We start from the raw sequence: 19,645 nt of genomic DNA, 5'->3' as shown, positions 1-19,645 counted from the left end.
ACACAACACAGAACTGCACGCATTGTATTCTTCACCTGACATAATTAAGAACATTAAATCCAGACGTTTGAGATGGGCAGGGCATGTAGCACGTATGGGCGAATCTAGAAATGCATATAGAGTGTTAGTTGGGAGGCCGGAGGGGAAAGACCTTTGGAGAGGCCGAGACGTAGATGGGAAGATAATATTAAAATGAATTTGAAGGAGTTGGGATATAATGGTAGAGACTGGACTAATCTTGCTCGGGATAGGGACCAATGGCGGCTTATGTGAGGACGGCAATGAACCTCCGGGTCCCTTAAAAGCCAGTAAGTAAGATATATTACACATGAAATATGTTAGCTTGATGTAAAAGTTCGTAGCGTTTTTTCGCTGTGACAAAAGTTTTTTATTTCAGATGAATAGAAGACAGAAACTAATCAGTAATATATTTTTCTACATTAACTATGACTCGTTATCAAATTAGTTCCCTTGAAGATTGTTCGCTAGAGAGCGGAAAAGGTTGAAATCTTATGACGCAACATAAGGAGAATACGAGGGATGTGGAATCACCTCCAAAGTCTTTGAAAGCTGCTTTCGTCATGTTTGCTGAGTACACGAGTGCATTATCGTGTTGTAGCAGCACTTACTTACTTACTTACTTACTTACTTACTTACTTACTTACTGACTGGCTTTTAAGGAACCCGGAGGTTCATTGCCGCCCTCACATAAGCCCGCCATCGATCCCTATCCCGAGCAAGATTAATCCATTCTCTATCACCATATCCCACCTCCCTCAAATCCATTTTAATATTATCTTCCCATCTACGTCTCGGCCTCCCTAAAGGTCTTTTTCCCTCCGGCCTCCCAACTAACACTCTATATGCATTTCTGGATTCACCCATACGTGCTACAAGCCCTGTCCATCTCAAACGTCTGAATTTAATGTTCCTAATTATGTCAGGTGAAGAATACAATGCATGCAGTTCTGCGTTGTGTAACTTTCTACATTCTCCTGTAACTTCATCCCTCTTAGCCCCAAATATTTTCCTAAGCACCTTATTCTCAAACACCCTTAACCTATGTTCCTCTCTCAAAGTGAGAGTCCAAGTTTCACAACCATAAAGAACAACCGGTAATATAACTGTTTTATAAATTCTGACTTTCAGATTTTCTGACAGCAGACTAGATGATAAAAGTTTCTCAACCGAATAATAACAGGCATTTCCCATATTTATTCTGCGTTTAATTTCCTCCCGAGTATCATTTATATTTGTTCCTGTTGCTCCAAGATATTTGAACTTCTCCATCTCTTCAAAAGATAAATTTCCAATTTTTATATTTCCATTTCGTACAATATTCTCGTCACGAGACATAATCATATACTTTGTCTTTTCGGGATTTACTTCCAAACCTATCTCTTTACTTGCTTCCAGTAAAATTCCCATGTTTTCCCTAATCCTTTGTGGATTTTCTCCTAACATATTCACGTCATCCGCATAGACAAGCAGCTGATGTAACCCGTTCAATTCCAAACCCTCTATGTTATCCTGGACTTTCCTAATGGCATATTCTAGAGCAAGGTTAAAAAGTAAAGATGATAGTGCATCTCCTTGCTTTAGCCCGCAGTGTTGTAGCAGCACTTGTCGTTTTTATTCAATTGCGGCCGCAAGAATATTTGACTTCTTCTGGGACATCTACACTCATTTTTAATCTATTCTTTCGTATTCTCAATTATTTCTTAGAAACCTAATTTCACTTAAGTCAAGTCTAGTTTTGTCCTTTCCATTTAAAATCCAAATTTCGCTGCCATACATAACTTACTCTAGAACAGGCCTCGCTTTTTAAAAATTTATAATAGTATCCATTGTAGCCTTATTTTTTAAATATCTCCTTATCTTGTCATTATTTTTTTAGCTATATAAGACAAAATAATACATTCTAAATATTAATCTTATTTACTTGATTACAATATCGTTCTTTATTGTAATCTTAATAATAATAATAATCTTCTTCTTCTTCTTCTTCCTATCAAGGATGGGTATATCCCGTTCCGAGACTAACGGAATTGCGAAGTCCATCTTGTTTGTGGCCGACCAATATCTCGTCTGCCTTGGGGTTGATAAAAACATGCTTGCCGTGGGAAACGATCAGGGGGCATCCGTTGTACATGCATATACCATTGTTGTTGATAGGTATGAATTTCTTCGACCATATTTGTTGTTTTAAGTTCTTTCCGTATATCTTCGCTTCTCATTCTATCCCTTAATGTGACTCCCAGGGTGTGTCTTAGGAACCTCATTTCTGATGCTTCTATTCTTTTTCGATCTTGTTGTCTTAGCACCCATGTTTCACTTCCATAGCGAAGGGCCGGTTTTGATATAATGTTATGCATCCTGATTTTTAGATCTTGTCTCATATTCTTTCCGAAATACCTGTTTACACATCCATTTAATTTATTGTATTTCTGGACATTTTCTTCTAGATCAGCATTAAATGTAAATGCTGAAATAGTACAGCCAAGATACTTAAATGCATGAACCTGTTTTATTATTTCTAAGTCTATCATTATTTTAACTCTTCGTTGATTCTTTCCATGCATGGCCATTGATTTTGTCTTTCTAGTAGAAATTTTCATATTATACATCTATAATATTCTATTTAATGTAGTAACATTTGTCTGTAGGCTGTCTTCAGAGTTTGCTATTAGGACCTGGTCATCTGCAAACAAGACTGTAGCTATGTAATTATTGCCCAAATATATGCCATTCGGACTCGTCATTTGCCAGTCTTGTAGTATTTTATTGATATATAAATCAAACAGCAAGGGTGATAACCCACATCCCTGTCATAGGCCTTGATTTACCATGAGGGGCTTTCCATTTTTGTTAAACATAATACTGGTTGAATCATATAGTGATTTAATAGCATTTCTCAAGTTGGGGGGTAAATTATATTCATTCAAAATGCTCCATAGTTTTTGTCGTAGGACTCTGTCATACGCCTTCTCGTAATCTAAGAACAATAAATAAGTTGGCAAGTTAAATTCTTTACGCTTTTCTACAATCTGTTTTATTGTAAAGACTGCATCAATGCAAGACCTTCCTTTTCTAAATCCACACTGGGGTTCTTGCAATATTGGTTCGACTAAAGGTTGCAATTTATTTTTAAGTATTGTTGCATAGATTTTGTAAGCAGAGCTCATTAAGGCTATTCCTCTATAATTTTCGCATTTATTTCTCTCATTTTTCTTGTGGATATTAATAATTTTTGACACTTTCCAATCTTCTGGGATACGTCCCATGCTCCATATATCATTTAAGAGTTGTATAAGTCTGTTTTTGAGTTTTGTGCTTCCATATTTAAACAATTCTACATTCAATCCATCTATTCCTGGAGCCTTTCTGTTCCTTAGCGTTGTCAATGCATTTTCTAATTCCATCTTAGTAATTGCATTCCACTGGTTTGTAACTGTTGTATCTGCGTTATAGGGGTCTCTTTGATTATCTAGCAATGTTTTATAGTAATTTGTCCATTCCTCGGTTGGGATGGTTTCAATTTTCAATCTTTGCCTTATCCCTCTCTTCTGATCTTAAGTTCTTAAAGATCTTAAATCCAAATCTTTGCGGTCCGGTAATGTCATGTTCCAACCTCTTAATGAATTCTTCCCAGCTCTTTCTATTTGATCCCTTTGAGAGTTTAGCACAATAGCTCGCTTTCTTTTGTATTCAATATAGTCTAATTTCTCTTGTTGCTAATCCACTTTAAATATGTTTTCTTTTTATCCTCAATAGCCTCTTTGAGTTCTTCATTCCAAATCTTCAGTCAACAGCTCTTTCTTTTCCTTTGAGACCCTAAAACTTCTGTTGCAGTCTTATTGATAGCCATTTTAATAATTTAATAATTTATTTGTTTAATCTGGCAGAGTTAAGGCCAGTAGTCCTTCTCTTCCGCCCAGACAGACTCTAATTCTAATAGAATACAATTGCTTACATAGTTATTACATTAATATCTAGACCATAAAACAACATGAAAGTAAATAATGAAAGTTGGATAAGTAATGTTAGTGTGACAATAATAAACAATGGTAAGAAATAGTGATGATAATAATAATAATAATAATAATAATAATAATAATAATAATGAGATAATTTAAAAACTTATTCTGTGATATGTATATATAACCATTAAACATTGAGAAACCTGAAAGAGTTATTATTGTTAACAAGAATTGTTAGAAAAATATTTCGTTAGCCTATTCTTAAATTGGTTTGATGTCTGACAGTCCCTGACATTACTCGATAGGGAATTCCAAAGCCGAGGAACAGCCACAGTGAAAGAAGATGAATATGAGGATGTTCGGTGGGAGGGAATGGATAATATTGAGGAGTGTTGTGATCGTGTGTCTAGGTTATGATGGGTGGATAAATTCTGAAAACGAGACGCAAGATAGACAGGAGTGGAGAAATGCAATATGTGAAAGAGAAGGGAAAGACAGTGGATTTTCCTACGATCTTCTAGACGGAGCCAGGACAACATTTCGAGGGATGGTGTTACGTGATCAGCCCGGCGAATATTGCAGACGAAACGGACGCACATATTATGAACACGTTGTAGTCTCTGCGCCGAAGTAACGCTTAGGTCAGTAAACGAATATCACAGTAATCGAAGTGGGGCATCACGAGTGTTTGCACTAAAATTTTTTTCATGGAAAAGGGTACAAAATTCTTCAATCGCCTAAACGAGTCTTAGACTTGACGTTTAATTTGCCCCAAAGTCACCACTTTACTTTTGTTTGTAGATATGAATATATTATATTCTTTTGCTATTCTGTTTAAATGGTTAGGTACAGCTTACAGCAGTAAAATTTTTGGAAATATTCAACATTTTTTTCCTCCATTACTGTATCGTGTACAATAATGAAAATTGGTATTTGTAGAATACTGTCCTTCTGCTATATGAAAAAATATTTTTACGGTTTAAAAAAAGAATATTTATATTTTTTTCTTTAAAATTCAAAATGGTGGCAGTTTACTGTGAAGTGATGAAGCGTTTCCCTCATAACTCATAAACTAGTTAACTTTTTCATGTTCTCTCTCTTTTATTTTATTGCTGAAACTCATGTTTACTCTTTCAAATACATTCCTTAATAAGTAATATTTTTTTTTATTTTGTGTTAGAAGAAAATACTGATATTTGACCATTTTTGAAATGAATTTATTTTTTATCAGACAATCTATCAAAGGTAGGGAAGTGATCTTACATCATATTGTAGATATGATATGCATAAAATACACATAAAAAATTTTATCACAGAATTTTGGATAGTTTTGAGTTATGTGGGAAACGTTTCATCACTGCACAGTGAACTGAATTTTGAAAAAAAAAATGTAAATAGTTTTCTGAAATCGTAAAAATATTTTTTGCGTATAGCAGAAGTAGAGTCTTTTACACTGGATATGACGTAATATAGGCTTATTGCATGGTTGCTAAGTAACCGTTTCTAAGACAATGTTATTTTGTTGTTGTTTTGAAACTTTTTTTACGTATATGAATTAAAACTTTCTTATTCACTGTTGTGAATAAAGCCATTGTTTAGGTTGCTAAGGGAAGTGAAATAAATATCAGTTTAGGTACCAATTACGGATAATATTACATTATGCAACGAGCCTATAATGGTAGGAATTAAGACGCGAGTATGTTTATGAAACAAGCGTCTTAATTACCATTATAGCCAAGTTTCATACGACTTTTTATGCTCGACCATATTTCTAACTTGAAATTATTCATAAGTATTCATGTTATTCTTATCAGACTGGGGAGCGGAACTGACCTTGTGCAATATCTCGTAAATTGTGAGATTTGCGCAGACGCGAAAGTATTGATTTTTTTTTTCCGAGGAACAAATGTCATTGACCTTGATATAATCTAGAGAGTAAAATAAACATTAATCTTAATATAACCTTGAAATTGATTTAGACATTGAAAAACGAGATGACAAATTGAATTTATTTGGATATTATTTACAATTAACGCTAATTATTATAGTAACAGAATATAACCTTCTGCGACAGTATTGGATTTCCAGTCTCCGTGACGTTTCGCTAGTTGTCTTTCGATTGCATATCCGAGAATAATCGATATTCATATTGCTACAATGGTGTTTTCTGATTGTTGGAACACCTGAACTTTAATGAATAGGTGTACTTTAATGAGGTCCATTAAAGGACTGCTACCAGATGTATAATTACTACATTTCGGCATGGTCGAACATAAAAAAATATTTAATACATGTCACTGAATGAAGGTGAGAAATTCTATCCTACACTACGTTATAGCAGTAGCAAAGTCTGTGTGCCCCGAGCTCTGAACGAAGGGGATGGGGCCGTGATGTTGACAACCCTCATCAGCGTCGCGAAGTATTTATGACCAGCAGACGCATTCTGGCGCCGGTTATGGTGTTCGCCTCATTCCATTTAGAACCCGTGTTTTTATTCAACGACTTGGGAGTGCCAACAGGAGCGGAAGTGACGTATTTAACGACTTGGACGGATTACGACAGGTGAGTCTGCATGTGACAAGTGGACCCATGCGTCTCTCCAATGTCTTACGCCTGCACTCAGAGGAAAATGAATCATCGAATCAAACGGTTTTATATAGACTTCAGCCCTATCTCTTTCCAATATTAATCTTCTATATAAAAATCAGTATCGTTTGAAACGGAACATGTTTTATCATTCTCCACTGCTTTCTTCAGAGGAAAATATTTAATAATACCAAGTCGGGAATGACGTCAGTTAAAGACATTGTTTAAGTCCATTATTATTTAATTTGACTATTACACTTTTACTACATCACACTACTTTTGACCAATAAAACGATACGAAAGGACGTCTTTCAACCAATCATGGCTACTTATCGCACAATTTTATCACGTCCCTAGCATTTGTTTAATTTTATCGCGTCCCTAGCATTTGTTTATTTTTATCACTACCCTAGCATTTGTTTCTTTGTTTGCCAACATTTCAAACTGCACTGGTCTGGACGTCAAAAAAAAAAAAAACAGAAAATTACAAACCACTCCAGTCGATGCACAGCACTTTCAAATATGACTCGCATTGGCATTCAAGAACAAGAATTAATAAAGATCACTGGTCATATATGAAGAGCACTATTCGGAAATCCTGAATAAGTTGAGGGATACACCATGTACATCAACGAGTTCACCTCTTTCACGCACACGTCCAATATAACATCAACTGAACCACCAACCACTAAAACATTCAAATTGAAAATTGTACTTCAATAACTGTTTCTTTTAAAATTATTCGTGTTTATTTTTTATTTCATCATCGTTAATTAAAACGTTTCTTGTTTATTTCATCATCCCTAATTAAAACTTTTCTAACACTTGTTTATATTATTTAGGTTATGTTATAGCTTCTGCTATATGATATTATGGATAGTCACGTATCAGAGATCGTTTAATACTAAGATTTATTGAAAATCATCTGTCAAGTGACGTTGATTACTGGGATCCGGATGATTGAAGTGGAATGCAAATGTTTTAATAAAAATGAAACTGAATCAACAAAGCCTTCTTGACTAGTAACCGTCCACAGAGTTCAATGAAGATTCCATAGTTGGCACAACTGATAACAAGAAAACATAATCATAAAACACTACTGCCATCTAGCGTAATGTTGGGACGGTACAATAATACATTTGAAGACAGTTGTATTTTCGCAAGCCAATTAATATTTTATTGTATTGGAGTACTTCGTTACTTCTAATCTTTATATACTTTCTTCTAATCGTGTAATAGTCAATTAAATCCCACTCGAGTTTTCATTTTCTCTAGATAAATCAAAACCTCTAGTGAGATTACTGTTGATAATGAATGAAATAAGTAAGAAGTAAGACAAGGTTGCTATTTATTATATATGAATCAAATAATTAGAGAATGGAAACAATTGCCTCATGGATATATAAAACTCAATAGACATTTACAACTAGATTCATTACTTTTTGCAGACGATTTAGCTCTAGTGGCATCCTCAGAAGATGAATTACAACGTTAAATTTTTAATTTTAACAAAATTGGAATTAAATATGATATGAAAATCAATAAAGAAAAAACTAAAATTATTGCCTTCTGCGGAAAATTCCCTGTGCCTAGCAAAATATGTTTAGATTCAAAAATATTAGAAAGAGTAAATTATTTTACATATCTCGGATACACGTTATCTTTTTTCGATGAAGTAGATATTTCACAGAAAATTTCTAAATACACCAAAACAATAGGAATAATAAAATTGGCAACATTATGAAACCTTCCCTAGTACAAAGGCAAATTCGCCTATACAAGACCTTGGCGAGACCTGTACTTTGTTACGGCAGTGAGGCATGGACATTGAGGAAGAAAGACGGAAGCAGAATAACGGCCGATGAAATGAAATTTATGACATATACAGCGGGATATACGAAATGAGAAGATCACAAACGAAATGAAGATGTAATGGAAGAATTATAACTAGAACCTGTAATTAATCAAGTAAAATAATAATGGAACAACTGGATAAATCATGTGCATCGCATGCGTAGAGATAGAATCCCAAAAGTCATGCTCCACTATCGTCCAAACTGGAAGAGATCTCTCGGTCGTCCAAAGAAGCGCTGGATTGAAAATTCAACTGTGAGATCGTAACAGGCCATTTGGCCTAATACTTGAAGGGAAGAAGAAGAAGGGATGAAGGAGGACACAGAATGGAAGATAAAAAGCTAAACATAGTATGCTACACTATTCTGATTGCGGACTCGGAAAATAACTTACAAAAACTACACAAATTTCACCTCAGCTGTTGCATATATACAATACAGAGGGTTGTTTTCGATCTCTGGAAACGATTTAAAATGACGTCATGTGCGTCAGGAGTCAGTTACACAACAGCTGATCTGTGGCGAGAGGTAACAGACCAGAAGTGAGTGATCTCATAGTGCAAGGTGTCTCACAGCCTGGGGTAGGCGAGTAAAATTACCTGTACGTATTTTACGTGTAATTTAAGTAATGTAGAAAACTATTTTATACACGGAATAATAAATTAACATTTATTTATTTTGACAATTTAAGCATCAATTACTTCATTCCTTTTAAGTTCTGATAAGAAAATGTCTATTGCAGCAGAAAAAAATTTTTTGTGATTTTATACTGTAGATTTTACATAGATTATAAAATTTGTTCATACTTACTTTCATTCACTCACACAAGGTACATTCGCGAAGTGCCTGGCTGATCTTTCTTTCTTTCTTTACCTTAGTTTAACCTCTCCCTTTTAGGTTCATTTATACGACTCACGCCACTCGGGCCTGACAGGGCCGCGACCTGGTCTGATTGATAATGGTATAAAATCAAATATGAGAGAAAGCTCAGCTGTATTCAGTGTTTATGGTACCAATTGTAGCTGCTCATAGTGGTAATTATATGAGGGACAGTCAAATGAAAATGGGTCATATGCCAAAAAGTATTGTGAATTTTATGAGTAACAACAATGTAATTTATTCGTCACAACAATGATTCCTTTCTACAATTCGCCTTAAACGCTCTCGTCAACAATTGGATTTTCACTCAACACAGTATTCGTTATAGCACTCCACCGACGACAATGACAATTTACTTGGCCTAGTACGAACAACAATGAACTGTTAATCTTAACTAATATTTACAAAGCACTATTTACAAATCAGAACTATCAGTTCTCAGTTCACAGTTCTTCTAGCTCAGTCACTCGAGTTCACAGTATCTCGAACCACAGACCTTCAGAGACAGTTCACTGTACTCGAACTCAGGTCCCTCCAACTGCGGTCCACTGCACTCGAACTCAGGTCCCTCCAACTGCGGTCCACTGCACTCGGACTCAGGCCTTCGGATGCTGATACAGTTGCGGACGCACACTCGAGTCGAACTCCGGTACACAAGACTGGCTTGCTTGCTCTGGCTTTCTCACTGACTGGCTGACTAATCAACTGAAAACTGCTGTCGTTCCTTCGCGTCCTTAATTTATAACCACAGCGACGTAGCCTCGAAAGTTCCACGCGTCTCTAGAGATGGCACTCCAGAAAAATCCAGAGCCCTCTCCTCTCTACCAGCACCAGATGCGCGCGCACTCTCTCTCCACTCTCTCGCCGCGTTGGCCCTTTCCCCTCTCCGCCGCGCGCCATCCCAAAGTGCTCCGCGCGATCTTCTCTCTTGCGGGACGCTGGTCGTGAGTTCGAATCTCACGTCGCTGTCACAGTATAATAGAACATTTATTACCTCAAAAGTAATCTCCAAAACTGTTTATACATTTATTCCACAGCAAGAAAAGACGATCAGTTCCATTCTTGAAAATAAATAAATAAATAAATAAATAAATACTTAAATAAATAAATACTTACTTACAAATGGCTTTTAAGGAACCCGCAGGTCCATTGCCGCCCTCACATACGCCCGTCATCAGTCCCTATCCTGAGCAAGATTAATCCACTCTCTATCATCATATTCCAACTCTCTTAAATCCATTTTAATATTATCCTTCCATCTACGTCTCGGCCTCCCCAAAGCCCTTTTTCCCTCTGGTCTCCCAACAAACACTCTATATGTATTTCTGGATTCGCCCATACGCGCTACATGCCCTGCACATCTCAAAAATCTGGATTTATGTTTCTAATTATGTCAGATGAGGAATACAATGCGTGCAGTTCTGTGTTGTGTAACTTTCTCCATTCTTCTGTAACTTCAACCCTCTTAGCCCCAAATATTTTCCTAACAACCTTATTCTCAAACACTCTTAATCTCTGTTCCTCTCTCAAAGTGAGAATCCAAGTTTCACAACCATACAGAACAACTGGTAATATAACTGGTTTATAAATTCTAACTTACACATTTTTTGACAGCAGACTATATGACAAAAGTTTCTCAACCGAATAATAACAGGCATTTCTCATATTTACTCTGCCTTTAATTTTCTCCCGAATGTCGTTCATATTTGTTACTGTTGCTCCAAGATATTTTAATTTTTCCACCATTTCGAAGGATAAATCTCCAATTTTTATGTTTCCATTTCGTACAATATTCTGGTCACGAGACGCAATCATACTGTATACTTTGTCTTTTCGGGATTTACTTCCAAACTATCGCTTTACTTGTTTTCCCTAATTGTTTGTGGATTTTCTTCTAACATATTCACGTCATCCACATAGACAAGAAATAAATAAATAAATTATTATTATTATTATTATTATTATTATTATTATTATTATTATTATTATTATTATTATTATTATTATTATTAGTCTAAGGTTCACAAAGCCATGACTCAAAATCACTCCCACTGAAGTGGCCAGAACTCTTCGGTCATCTCGCTGCGCTTTATTTCTGCAAACCGTCCTGCACTACCTTTATTGCTGTACTCTTTAATTCCGAGAAGAAGTTTGCCAGAAGACAAGCCTGAGATGCATCTCATCTGACACTTACTCTGCTATCGTTATCTCTGTCGCTCCTTTAGAATGTCTTGGACCCAAAAGCTTCTTTATCCTGTTAATTTCATAAACATCAAACGGTAGCAGTTAAGATAGAGGATGAGGTTCTATATCGGGCGTGAAAAATGGGTCAGATAATAAAACGTTTTTCTAGATTGTTTTATCCTCAAAATAACACTCGCTTTAAATCTGGCGGTGACAGTCTTCTGTTGGAGATGTGCGATAGTCCTGCACAACAACAGCTAACTTAAAATTAAAACATTTTTTTAATCTCTTTTCTTCTTTTCCTATCCGTCTAAAGTAGGTCTCTGAATCATAATAATAGAAGTAGTAATAATTACGAAAGTAGTAGTAATAATGTAATTAGAATGGAATGAAATTTAACTGAGGGGGGCACGGATGGCCCAGCACTGCGACTTGTTGAGATCTATTTCGCTAACCCTCGATATGGAATGAGTTGCATGCCATAGATCCCCTACGCGCACCGCCCTAACCACATGACTCCCTTAACGACCGGTTCCTATAGCCGAGTAGTATAATAATAATAATAATAATAATAATAATAATAATAATAATAATAGTAATAATAATTAATATGCTTCAACGTGCTCATAATTTGTGTGTACGTTTTGTAAGCAATGTTCGTAAATATGATCACATTACCCCATCCCTGGAAGCAATAGGTTGGCTTAAACTAGATAAGAAAAGAAATTTACATTCACTTCTCCTTCTCTTCGAAATCTTGAACTCTTCTATTCCTTCGTACCTGTCGTCTCGCTTCACTTACCTTTCTTCCCACCACAATCTGAACACACGCTCTCGCCATGAAACAATACCAACAATACCATCCCATCGCACCTCCTTATACTCATCCTCTTTCACAATAGCCCTGCCAAGACTCTGGAATTCGTTACCTGCTAGCATCAGGGACTGTCGAAATAAAATTGAATTCAAACGCAAACTTACTAGGCACTTGGTCAGTCACTCGTTCAGACATGGTTTCTTGTAAATAGTTCTCGTAATCTATTACAAAATATTTCAATATCCGGTAATTTCATCACTATAGAATTTTGTTGTTGTAGGTTTAATTTGTAATTCAGTAAATACAAAAATATTCTTTGTTCTTAACTTCTATGATAAAATGTCTAGCTTTCATTAACCAGGTATTCTTGTCGTACTTTAATTGTTATTGTAATTGTAATTGTAAATTTAATATTAATTGTAATTTTATTGTTCATGTTATAGTTGTAATCCCCTGGTAGAGGGGCAGAGAAGGCCTGACGGCCTTATCTCTACCAGGTTAAATAAATAAATACTAAATACTAAATGCTCTAATAAAAAATAATATTAGCTTTTACAGTAAGTTATGAATAGTACAGGAATGTGGCCTACCCGTTGTCTTTGTTGGTATGTCGAGTTTTCAACTGATCTCTCTAGTGCTGGTGCCCAGTAGCGTATACTGGTTAAAGGGTTTGGGCTACCGCTGACCCTGTTATTACACAAAATATATCTAACAATTACTTTAATTTTAATTACTATGGTAAAACTAATAATACAAAATTATTACATTATGTTATATTATAAACTTTTTTCTTTTGTAATTTCCTTGGGCTACCGCCGGTAGCCCCGGTAGCCCGCAAAATACGCCCCTGGCTGGTGGTAGAATATTGGCTGCCTATGCCGTCTATTTAGGTCCAGCGTTCACTCACAAATAAGTTGTATGTGGTAGAAGGTGATTGTGATGGAGTAATAAGGATGGGTCGGGTTAAACTCACACTATATCTTGTGGCATGTTTCCTGTACTTTTATTTATTTATTTATTTATTTATTTATTTATTTATTTATTTATTTATTTATTTATTTATTTATTTATTTGTTTGTTTGTTTGTTTGTTTGTTTGTTTGTTTATTTATTTATTTATTTATTTATTTATTTATTTATTTATTTATTTATTTATTTATTTATTTATTTATTTTCAAGCATTTTTACTGCAAAATATAGAAAATGCACCTGTTAAGACATTGATGATATTGAATGCTTACATTCAAATTTTCCAAAAAAAAAAAAAAAAAAAAAAGGCTACAAAATGCTACATTTCAAAATGAAAAGTACCATAAAATGCTAAATCTGACTTCTAAAGTACTAAATTTTTAATTCTAAGTTGCGAAAATCTACCATCTCTAATTATTATTACTAATATTAGTGATATTATTACGGCTATTATTGCAATGCTTTTCACGCGAATTTTACTGTCATAGGCTATATCACACTCCTTTTTGATAGCACGATAGACTTATCGATGGATTATGAAAGCCATTCTTGACGAGTATTTATGCTATGAACTGTTGAATTAATTACAAAGTTTTCACGTTTACATATGAGGAAGTTTATTAATGAAAAAATATACTGAGAAGTCATGGGCATTATCTGTAGTTTTTTAAAATGGTCCTACATGAATCTCTAGATTTGGCACCTACTATTATTCTAATTACTCTTTTTTGTAGTCGAAATATATTCTTACTCTTGTAGAATTTCACCAGAATATTATTCCAAAATTCATTACCGAGTGGAAATATGCAAAGTATATTGTTTTTAAGGTATTGATATTTACTATTTCTTGCATAGATCTAATAGCAAAACATGCTGAATTTACTTTGGAGTGATTTCTTTAATGATTATGGTGATGACAACATTTCTTAACGCTAGATATTTTTTATTTACTGAGAACTTTGAAATTTTGAAGTAATAAAGGCCGTAAGAACCCAATAAATATTATTTTAACTGAGAATGCTTGCAAACATGAAAGCTCTCACATCTTCAACTCTGCATATCGGCTGACAGTGGTGAACTGTTAGGACTTTTATGATAGCTGAGAAGTGTAAACAAATTATGCCAGATACTTTCGCAATTCGCAATAAAACAGCAAAGTCAAAACAAGACTTGTTAATAACTGAATACATAAATCCATGGACGGCGACGTCACACGCTCCCTTGATCTCATTTTCAATGTCAACTCTTGCTTTTCATGTTGGGCCGCCGCCACGAAAAGAGTGGCAGAGGTGGAGGAGGAAGCTTCTAGCAAAGCCGTCGTTCGTGACAGGCCGAGCTGTCGTGCTGCGGTCACTGGAAGTCAGAAATAGGGCCGCGCCGCAGCCACACAGCTGGATTCGATTGGGCCCGTCCCACTGCGCATGCGCCACCAGGTGTTTGATTAATTAAGCCTTTGCATACTTTCCAATATACGTCTCATGACGGTGCTTAAAAATAACTTGGGAAAATAAGAAGGAATGTCCTCTACTGTCGCACTGCGGAAGGATATCTTCTGAGGGTAACATACGACCGTAATTCGAGAGAAATTTCTTGCGGTGGATTATTTATTTTGTGGGAAATAGTGCAAAAAATTCCTATAACAGAATATAATGAGGAAATGTAATGGACCCAAAACAGAACCCTGTGGAACTCCACATTTAACGGTGGAAACTTTAGAAACAACTTGTTTCCGATAGAATTTGAGTCGTCCACTTACAAAACCCCCTAGTTGAGTTGAGTTATGTAAGTTATCGTGCCATATTTTTTGCGTGAAATTCGCCTATGCAATCATTTCATTCCTAAATCCTCTAAAAGTGGTCGAAAATGAACTTTAAATATCGCATTTATTTACTAAATTCTTCTATGTTCATGAATTACAGAAACAAAACCCACTGTGATTATAGTATTATTTCACTAACGAAACCCCTTATGTATTAATATAATATACCAATAAAACAGCGTGCATTACAAAATTAAATAAGATTATTTATAATAATATAATAGTGAAGGAAATATTAAGAGTCCATTTGCGAAAACACATTGAATTTATGTGGTCTTTGCTAGGTAATAGGTACTTTTTGTTTCCCTAAAGTTTGCAGCACTTACTCATAGAGAGATCAGTTGTTAATGTATGTTTTTCGGAGCTTATTGTTGAAGAAATATTTTGGGACTCTGCACTGTTAATTCCAGAGGTCCAGGATCAAGGAACTTCTTACGCTTTACTATATTCTTTCTGTCATTTATTTTAAGTAGTTTGGGTTAATAACAATTATCATTCTTACAGGTCAAGTGAATATTTAGACTTAGAAATGTCACAGTTGTTTTGAACTGGAAAAATGAAGGAAATTAATTCATCTGTAACATCCGTGACAAAAAGTGTGTAACATCGGTGTCATGGAAGAAACAGCTGTAAAATATGTGCCGATTATGTTCTTTTGAACTAATTGAATGCCATGAGATTTGCATAGCTTCCACATGGACGCTATGTGATTGAATCTCTTTTTGCTTGTGGCAGAGACCTCTGTTTTACATTTTTTGTTAATAAAGTGTGAAGTGAGTTCACAAATCTTGTAACATCCGTGACGAAATCTTTTCTTTATTTTCTGCAATAATAATAAATGTTATTTAAACAACATTCTTTTTCTGTAAAAATGATACTGATCCTTTAAATTGATTATAATGACTATTACACTTTTACTACGCCATACTACTTTTGACCAATAAAACGGTACGAAAGGACGTCTTTCAACCAGTCATGGCTGCTTATCGCACAATTTTATTGCGTCCCTAGCATTTATTTAATTTTATCGCTTCCCTAGCATTTGTTTCTTTGTTTGCCAACATTTCAAACTGTACTGGTCTGAACGTCAACAAACAGAAAATTACAAACCACTCCAGTCGATGCACAGCAGTTTCAAATATGACTCGGATTGGCACTCAAGAACAAGAATTAATAAAGATCACTGGTCATAGCTATGCATCTTCTCTGAAACCTTATTTACAAATAAATTAAGAGCACCATTCGGAAATCCTGAATAAGTTGAGGAATACACCATGTACATCAACGAGTTCCACTTCTTTTATGCACACGTCCAATATAACATCAACTGAGCCACCAACCACTACAACATTCAAATTTCAAAATTGTACTTTCAGTAATTGTTCCTTTTAAAATTATTCACGTTTATTTTTTTATTTCATCGTCCTTAATTAAAACTTTTCTTGTTTATTTCATCATCCCTAATTAAAACTTTTCTAACACTTGTTTATACTATTTAGGTTATGTTATAGCTTCTGCTATATGATATTATGGATAGTCACGTATCAGAGATTGTTTAATACTAAGATTTATTGAAAATCATCTGTCAAGTGACGTTGATTACTGGGATCCGGATAATTGAAGTGGAATGCAACTGTTTTAATGAAAACGAAACTGAATCAACAAAGCCTCCTTGACTAGTAACCGTCTACAGAATTCAATGAAGATTCCATAGTTGGTACAACTGATAACAAGAAAACAGCTAATCATAACACATCACTGCCATCTAGCGTAATATTTGTAATGTAGAGATGGTACAATAATACATTTGAAGACAATTGTATTTTCGTAAGTCAATTAATATTTTATTGTATTGGAGTACTTCGTTACTTCTGATCTTTATACACTTTCTTCTAATTGTGTAATAGCCAATTAAATCCCATTCGAGTTTGGTTTTCTCTAGATAAATGAAAACCTCTAGTGAGATTACTGTTGATAAAAGCTGGTAAAGTCATTTCATTTTCAATATATAAACATCGAAAATAGTAAAAATGTAACATCCGTGACAACTGGAAGGGCTGTATTACAAAATAATATAACTTACCATACTCCGCTAGAATGTCTGTGAAGTTGAGGTCGATGTCAAGATCTTCAGAAGATGAGGAAGAAGAAAGAGCAGTTGCGGAAGGTAGGGTGAAATCAGACAGGGGATGTTGGCATGGCAGATATCCCGGAGACTGGCCTCCCGAGGAGCACGCCGAAGAGGAATGTCCACTGAGAACAGAATCCACTGGGCTTACACTCAACAAGTTATCACCGCTTTTGGTGTCACCAGAAGGTACCCGCAGATACCTAGTATCCTCACTGCCACCACCGGTACCACCGCCTCCCCCACTGATACCCCCAATTCCGCTGTCCTGTGACTTTGCTTCCGGCAACATCACAACCGAAGCTTTCTCCCATCTGAACGCTTCCTTCACTTTGGTCCATTTAGAGACTTTGGCTTTCGCACCGCCCGTAATTCCAACAACTGATCGTCTCTGCTGCTTGGATTCTTGGCCGCTTTGCTTACTTGTGTCACCCGAATCTTGCCCACTTCTTTCATCTACCACTTTGTCCTGCTTTATTTCTTCAACCCCCACAGATCTGCTGCGTTCTCTCTGCTGGTAGCGCAACAAAGACTGTCGAAACTTGCCGTTCGTCATCGACTTACACTTATTGTTACGTTTGTTATTGTCCGTGGATGTTTGTTCGTTGTTCAGGCTGTCTTCAGACCCATGTCGCTTTGGAGTCGGAAAATTCTCCTTAATAATTCTGCGGTGTTGATGTCGTTTTGCGGATATTTGCCGGTTTTGCTGGAGAGTCTGCAAGAATGCCACCTCTTGAAGCTGACGTCTCTTCGACTCTTCTTGCAACTGTTTATGCATTTCTTGGAGATTTTTCAAGTCCTCTAGATATTGAACTCTTTTCTGGAGCTTAGAATTCTGTTCCCTCAAGTCACCAAGCTGTTCCATCAACTTGCATAAGTTGTCTAGATGATCTAGACCCACCTTCGCACCACCACCAGATGAAGTATTTCCACCGTACGTAGATATCGACCTCATGAGTGCGGGTTGAACCGGTTGTTGTTGTTTCTGTTGCAGTTTCTGTTGTTTTTCCTTCGACACGGCAGGTAGTGACATTAGGTATTCCAGAAATTCATCCTCTTGCTGCAAAGCGTCACTTATCAATTTGCTCTTTGCAGATTGACTTTCCGGACACTCCGATGAGTCTTCCGATAGGTTGGTAGGTTGTAGTTGTTCTTCCTCCGAATTGTCTTGCTTGATCCGATCAGCAGGAACACTTGAAGAACGTAATCTTTGAATCTCCGGATTGTCCCCTACTATCTCCATTGAAGGTTTTATTGGAGATTGTTCTGTTCTTTGTGTTTCGGAGAACTCTTGTTGAGACGCAACACTTAAATCCTCGTTACAGACGTTATCTTTCTCCATTCTAAATAAAAAATATATATACTGTTACAACTATGATGGTCGTACTTCTACCCAGGATGAATGCTGTTATTGTTGAAGTTTATGAGGTAATAGCACGCTATCTGCACAAACATAGTTAAATATTTGTCAAGTTTAGTATTTATTAAATTATTTATCCACAAAATGGAACACAAAATCAGAACAAAGTTGAATAACTTACAACATTCACGTCTCTGAATTCTCCAATTAAATTATACGTATAAGTTACACGTAATATTCGAAAATTGCTAACTTGATACCTCTTCATAATACTGTTTTCAATCAATTGTGTATTTGCACTTAGGTATATAAATAAAATTCATTTGTTTAGTAAAAATGATTAAATTACCTCACATCAATAATTAAATTGGTTTATATGCATAATTTTTATTTTATCAATGATCCATTTGTTTTATATCAATAATTTTATGTTTCTATGGAAACAAATACGGATAATTGACAGAAATGGGAAGAAAATGTTCAAATATTTACGTTGGTATTCAATTGTAATGTATATGAAGAGAATAATGTTATTTCAAATAATATAATCGCATTTGTAGCAAAGAAATAGTCTCGTTGAACATAATACTGAAGCAAAGGAAGTGATATTCCATTCTTCTCTTCTAATAGAACCTGACAACTAAGTCAATTAACACACGTGTACGGTGATTTCTTACGTAGAGCCGCGATAGCAAAAATCTGCGGTTCGTTTCGGACACGAGCGCGCAGTTAACGTAAGAACACGGCCACACGGAACTGTCTGGCGCGTCGGGACGCGGTAGCGTCGGCTCACGGACTGAGTGCTACGTGTCTTCACGAGCCAAGTTTTCTTCCCTCTTCTTCTCACGAGCGTGTATGAGTGTTTCCCCTTTCCCCTCACCGCTAAGCTAAAAAAAGGATCTTTTCTGGACCAACCATTGAGAGATTGTGGCCTATCTTCATCAATCAAGATCATAGTTTTATTGCGGCGTCATTTGGCAGGGATTCTGCGGGCCCGTCCTCTTCTGCAATACCTGCTGCTTTCGTTATGATGGGAACAGATTTTTTTTCGTGTTCGCGAATTATGCTAAG

At 35.7% G+C, this 19,645-nt stretch overlaps 1 protein-coding gene across 1 annotated transcript in view; it reads right to left on the bottom strand.

Moving 5' to 3' along the window:
* LOC138712564 (serine-rich adhesin for platelets) overlaps window positions 1-18,685 on the bottom strand; it is a 219,829-nt gene extending 201,144 nt beyond the window's left edge. The window contains exon 1 of the mRNA XM_069844488.1: window positions 17,170-18,685. Coding sequence (XP_069700589.1) covers window positions 17,170-18,556 — 1,387 coding nt within the window. The 5' untranslated portion in view covers window positions 18,557-18,685. The remainder of the gene's footprint in view (window positions 1-17,169) is intronic.
* Between the last annotated feature and the right edge of the window lie 960 nt (window positions 18,686-19,645).

Source organism: Periplaneta americana, chromosome 13 (assembly GCF_040183065.1).
Source record: "Periplaneta americana isolate PAMFEO1 chromosome 13, P.americana_PAMFEO1_priV1, whole genome shotgun sequence".
In the NCBI taxonomy this organism is placed as follows: domain Eukaryota; kingdom Metazoa; phylum Arthropoda; class Insecta; order Blattodea; family Blattidae; genus Periplaneta; species Periplaneta americana.
Note: the sequence above shows the minus strand (reverse complement) of the source record. Positions and strands in the feature narration are given on the sequence as shown.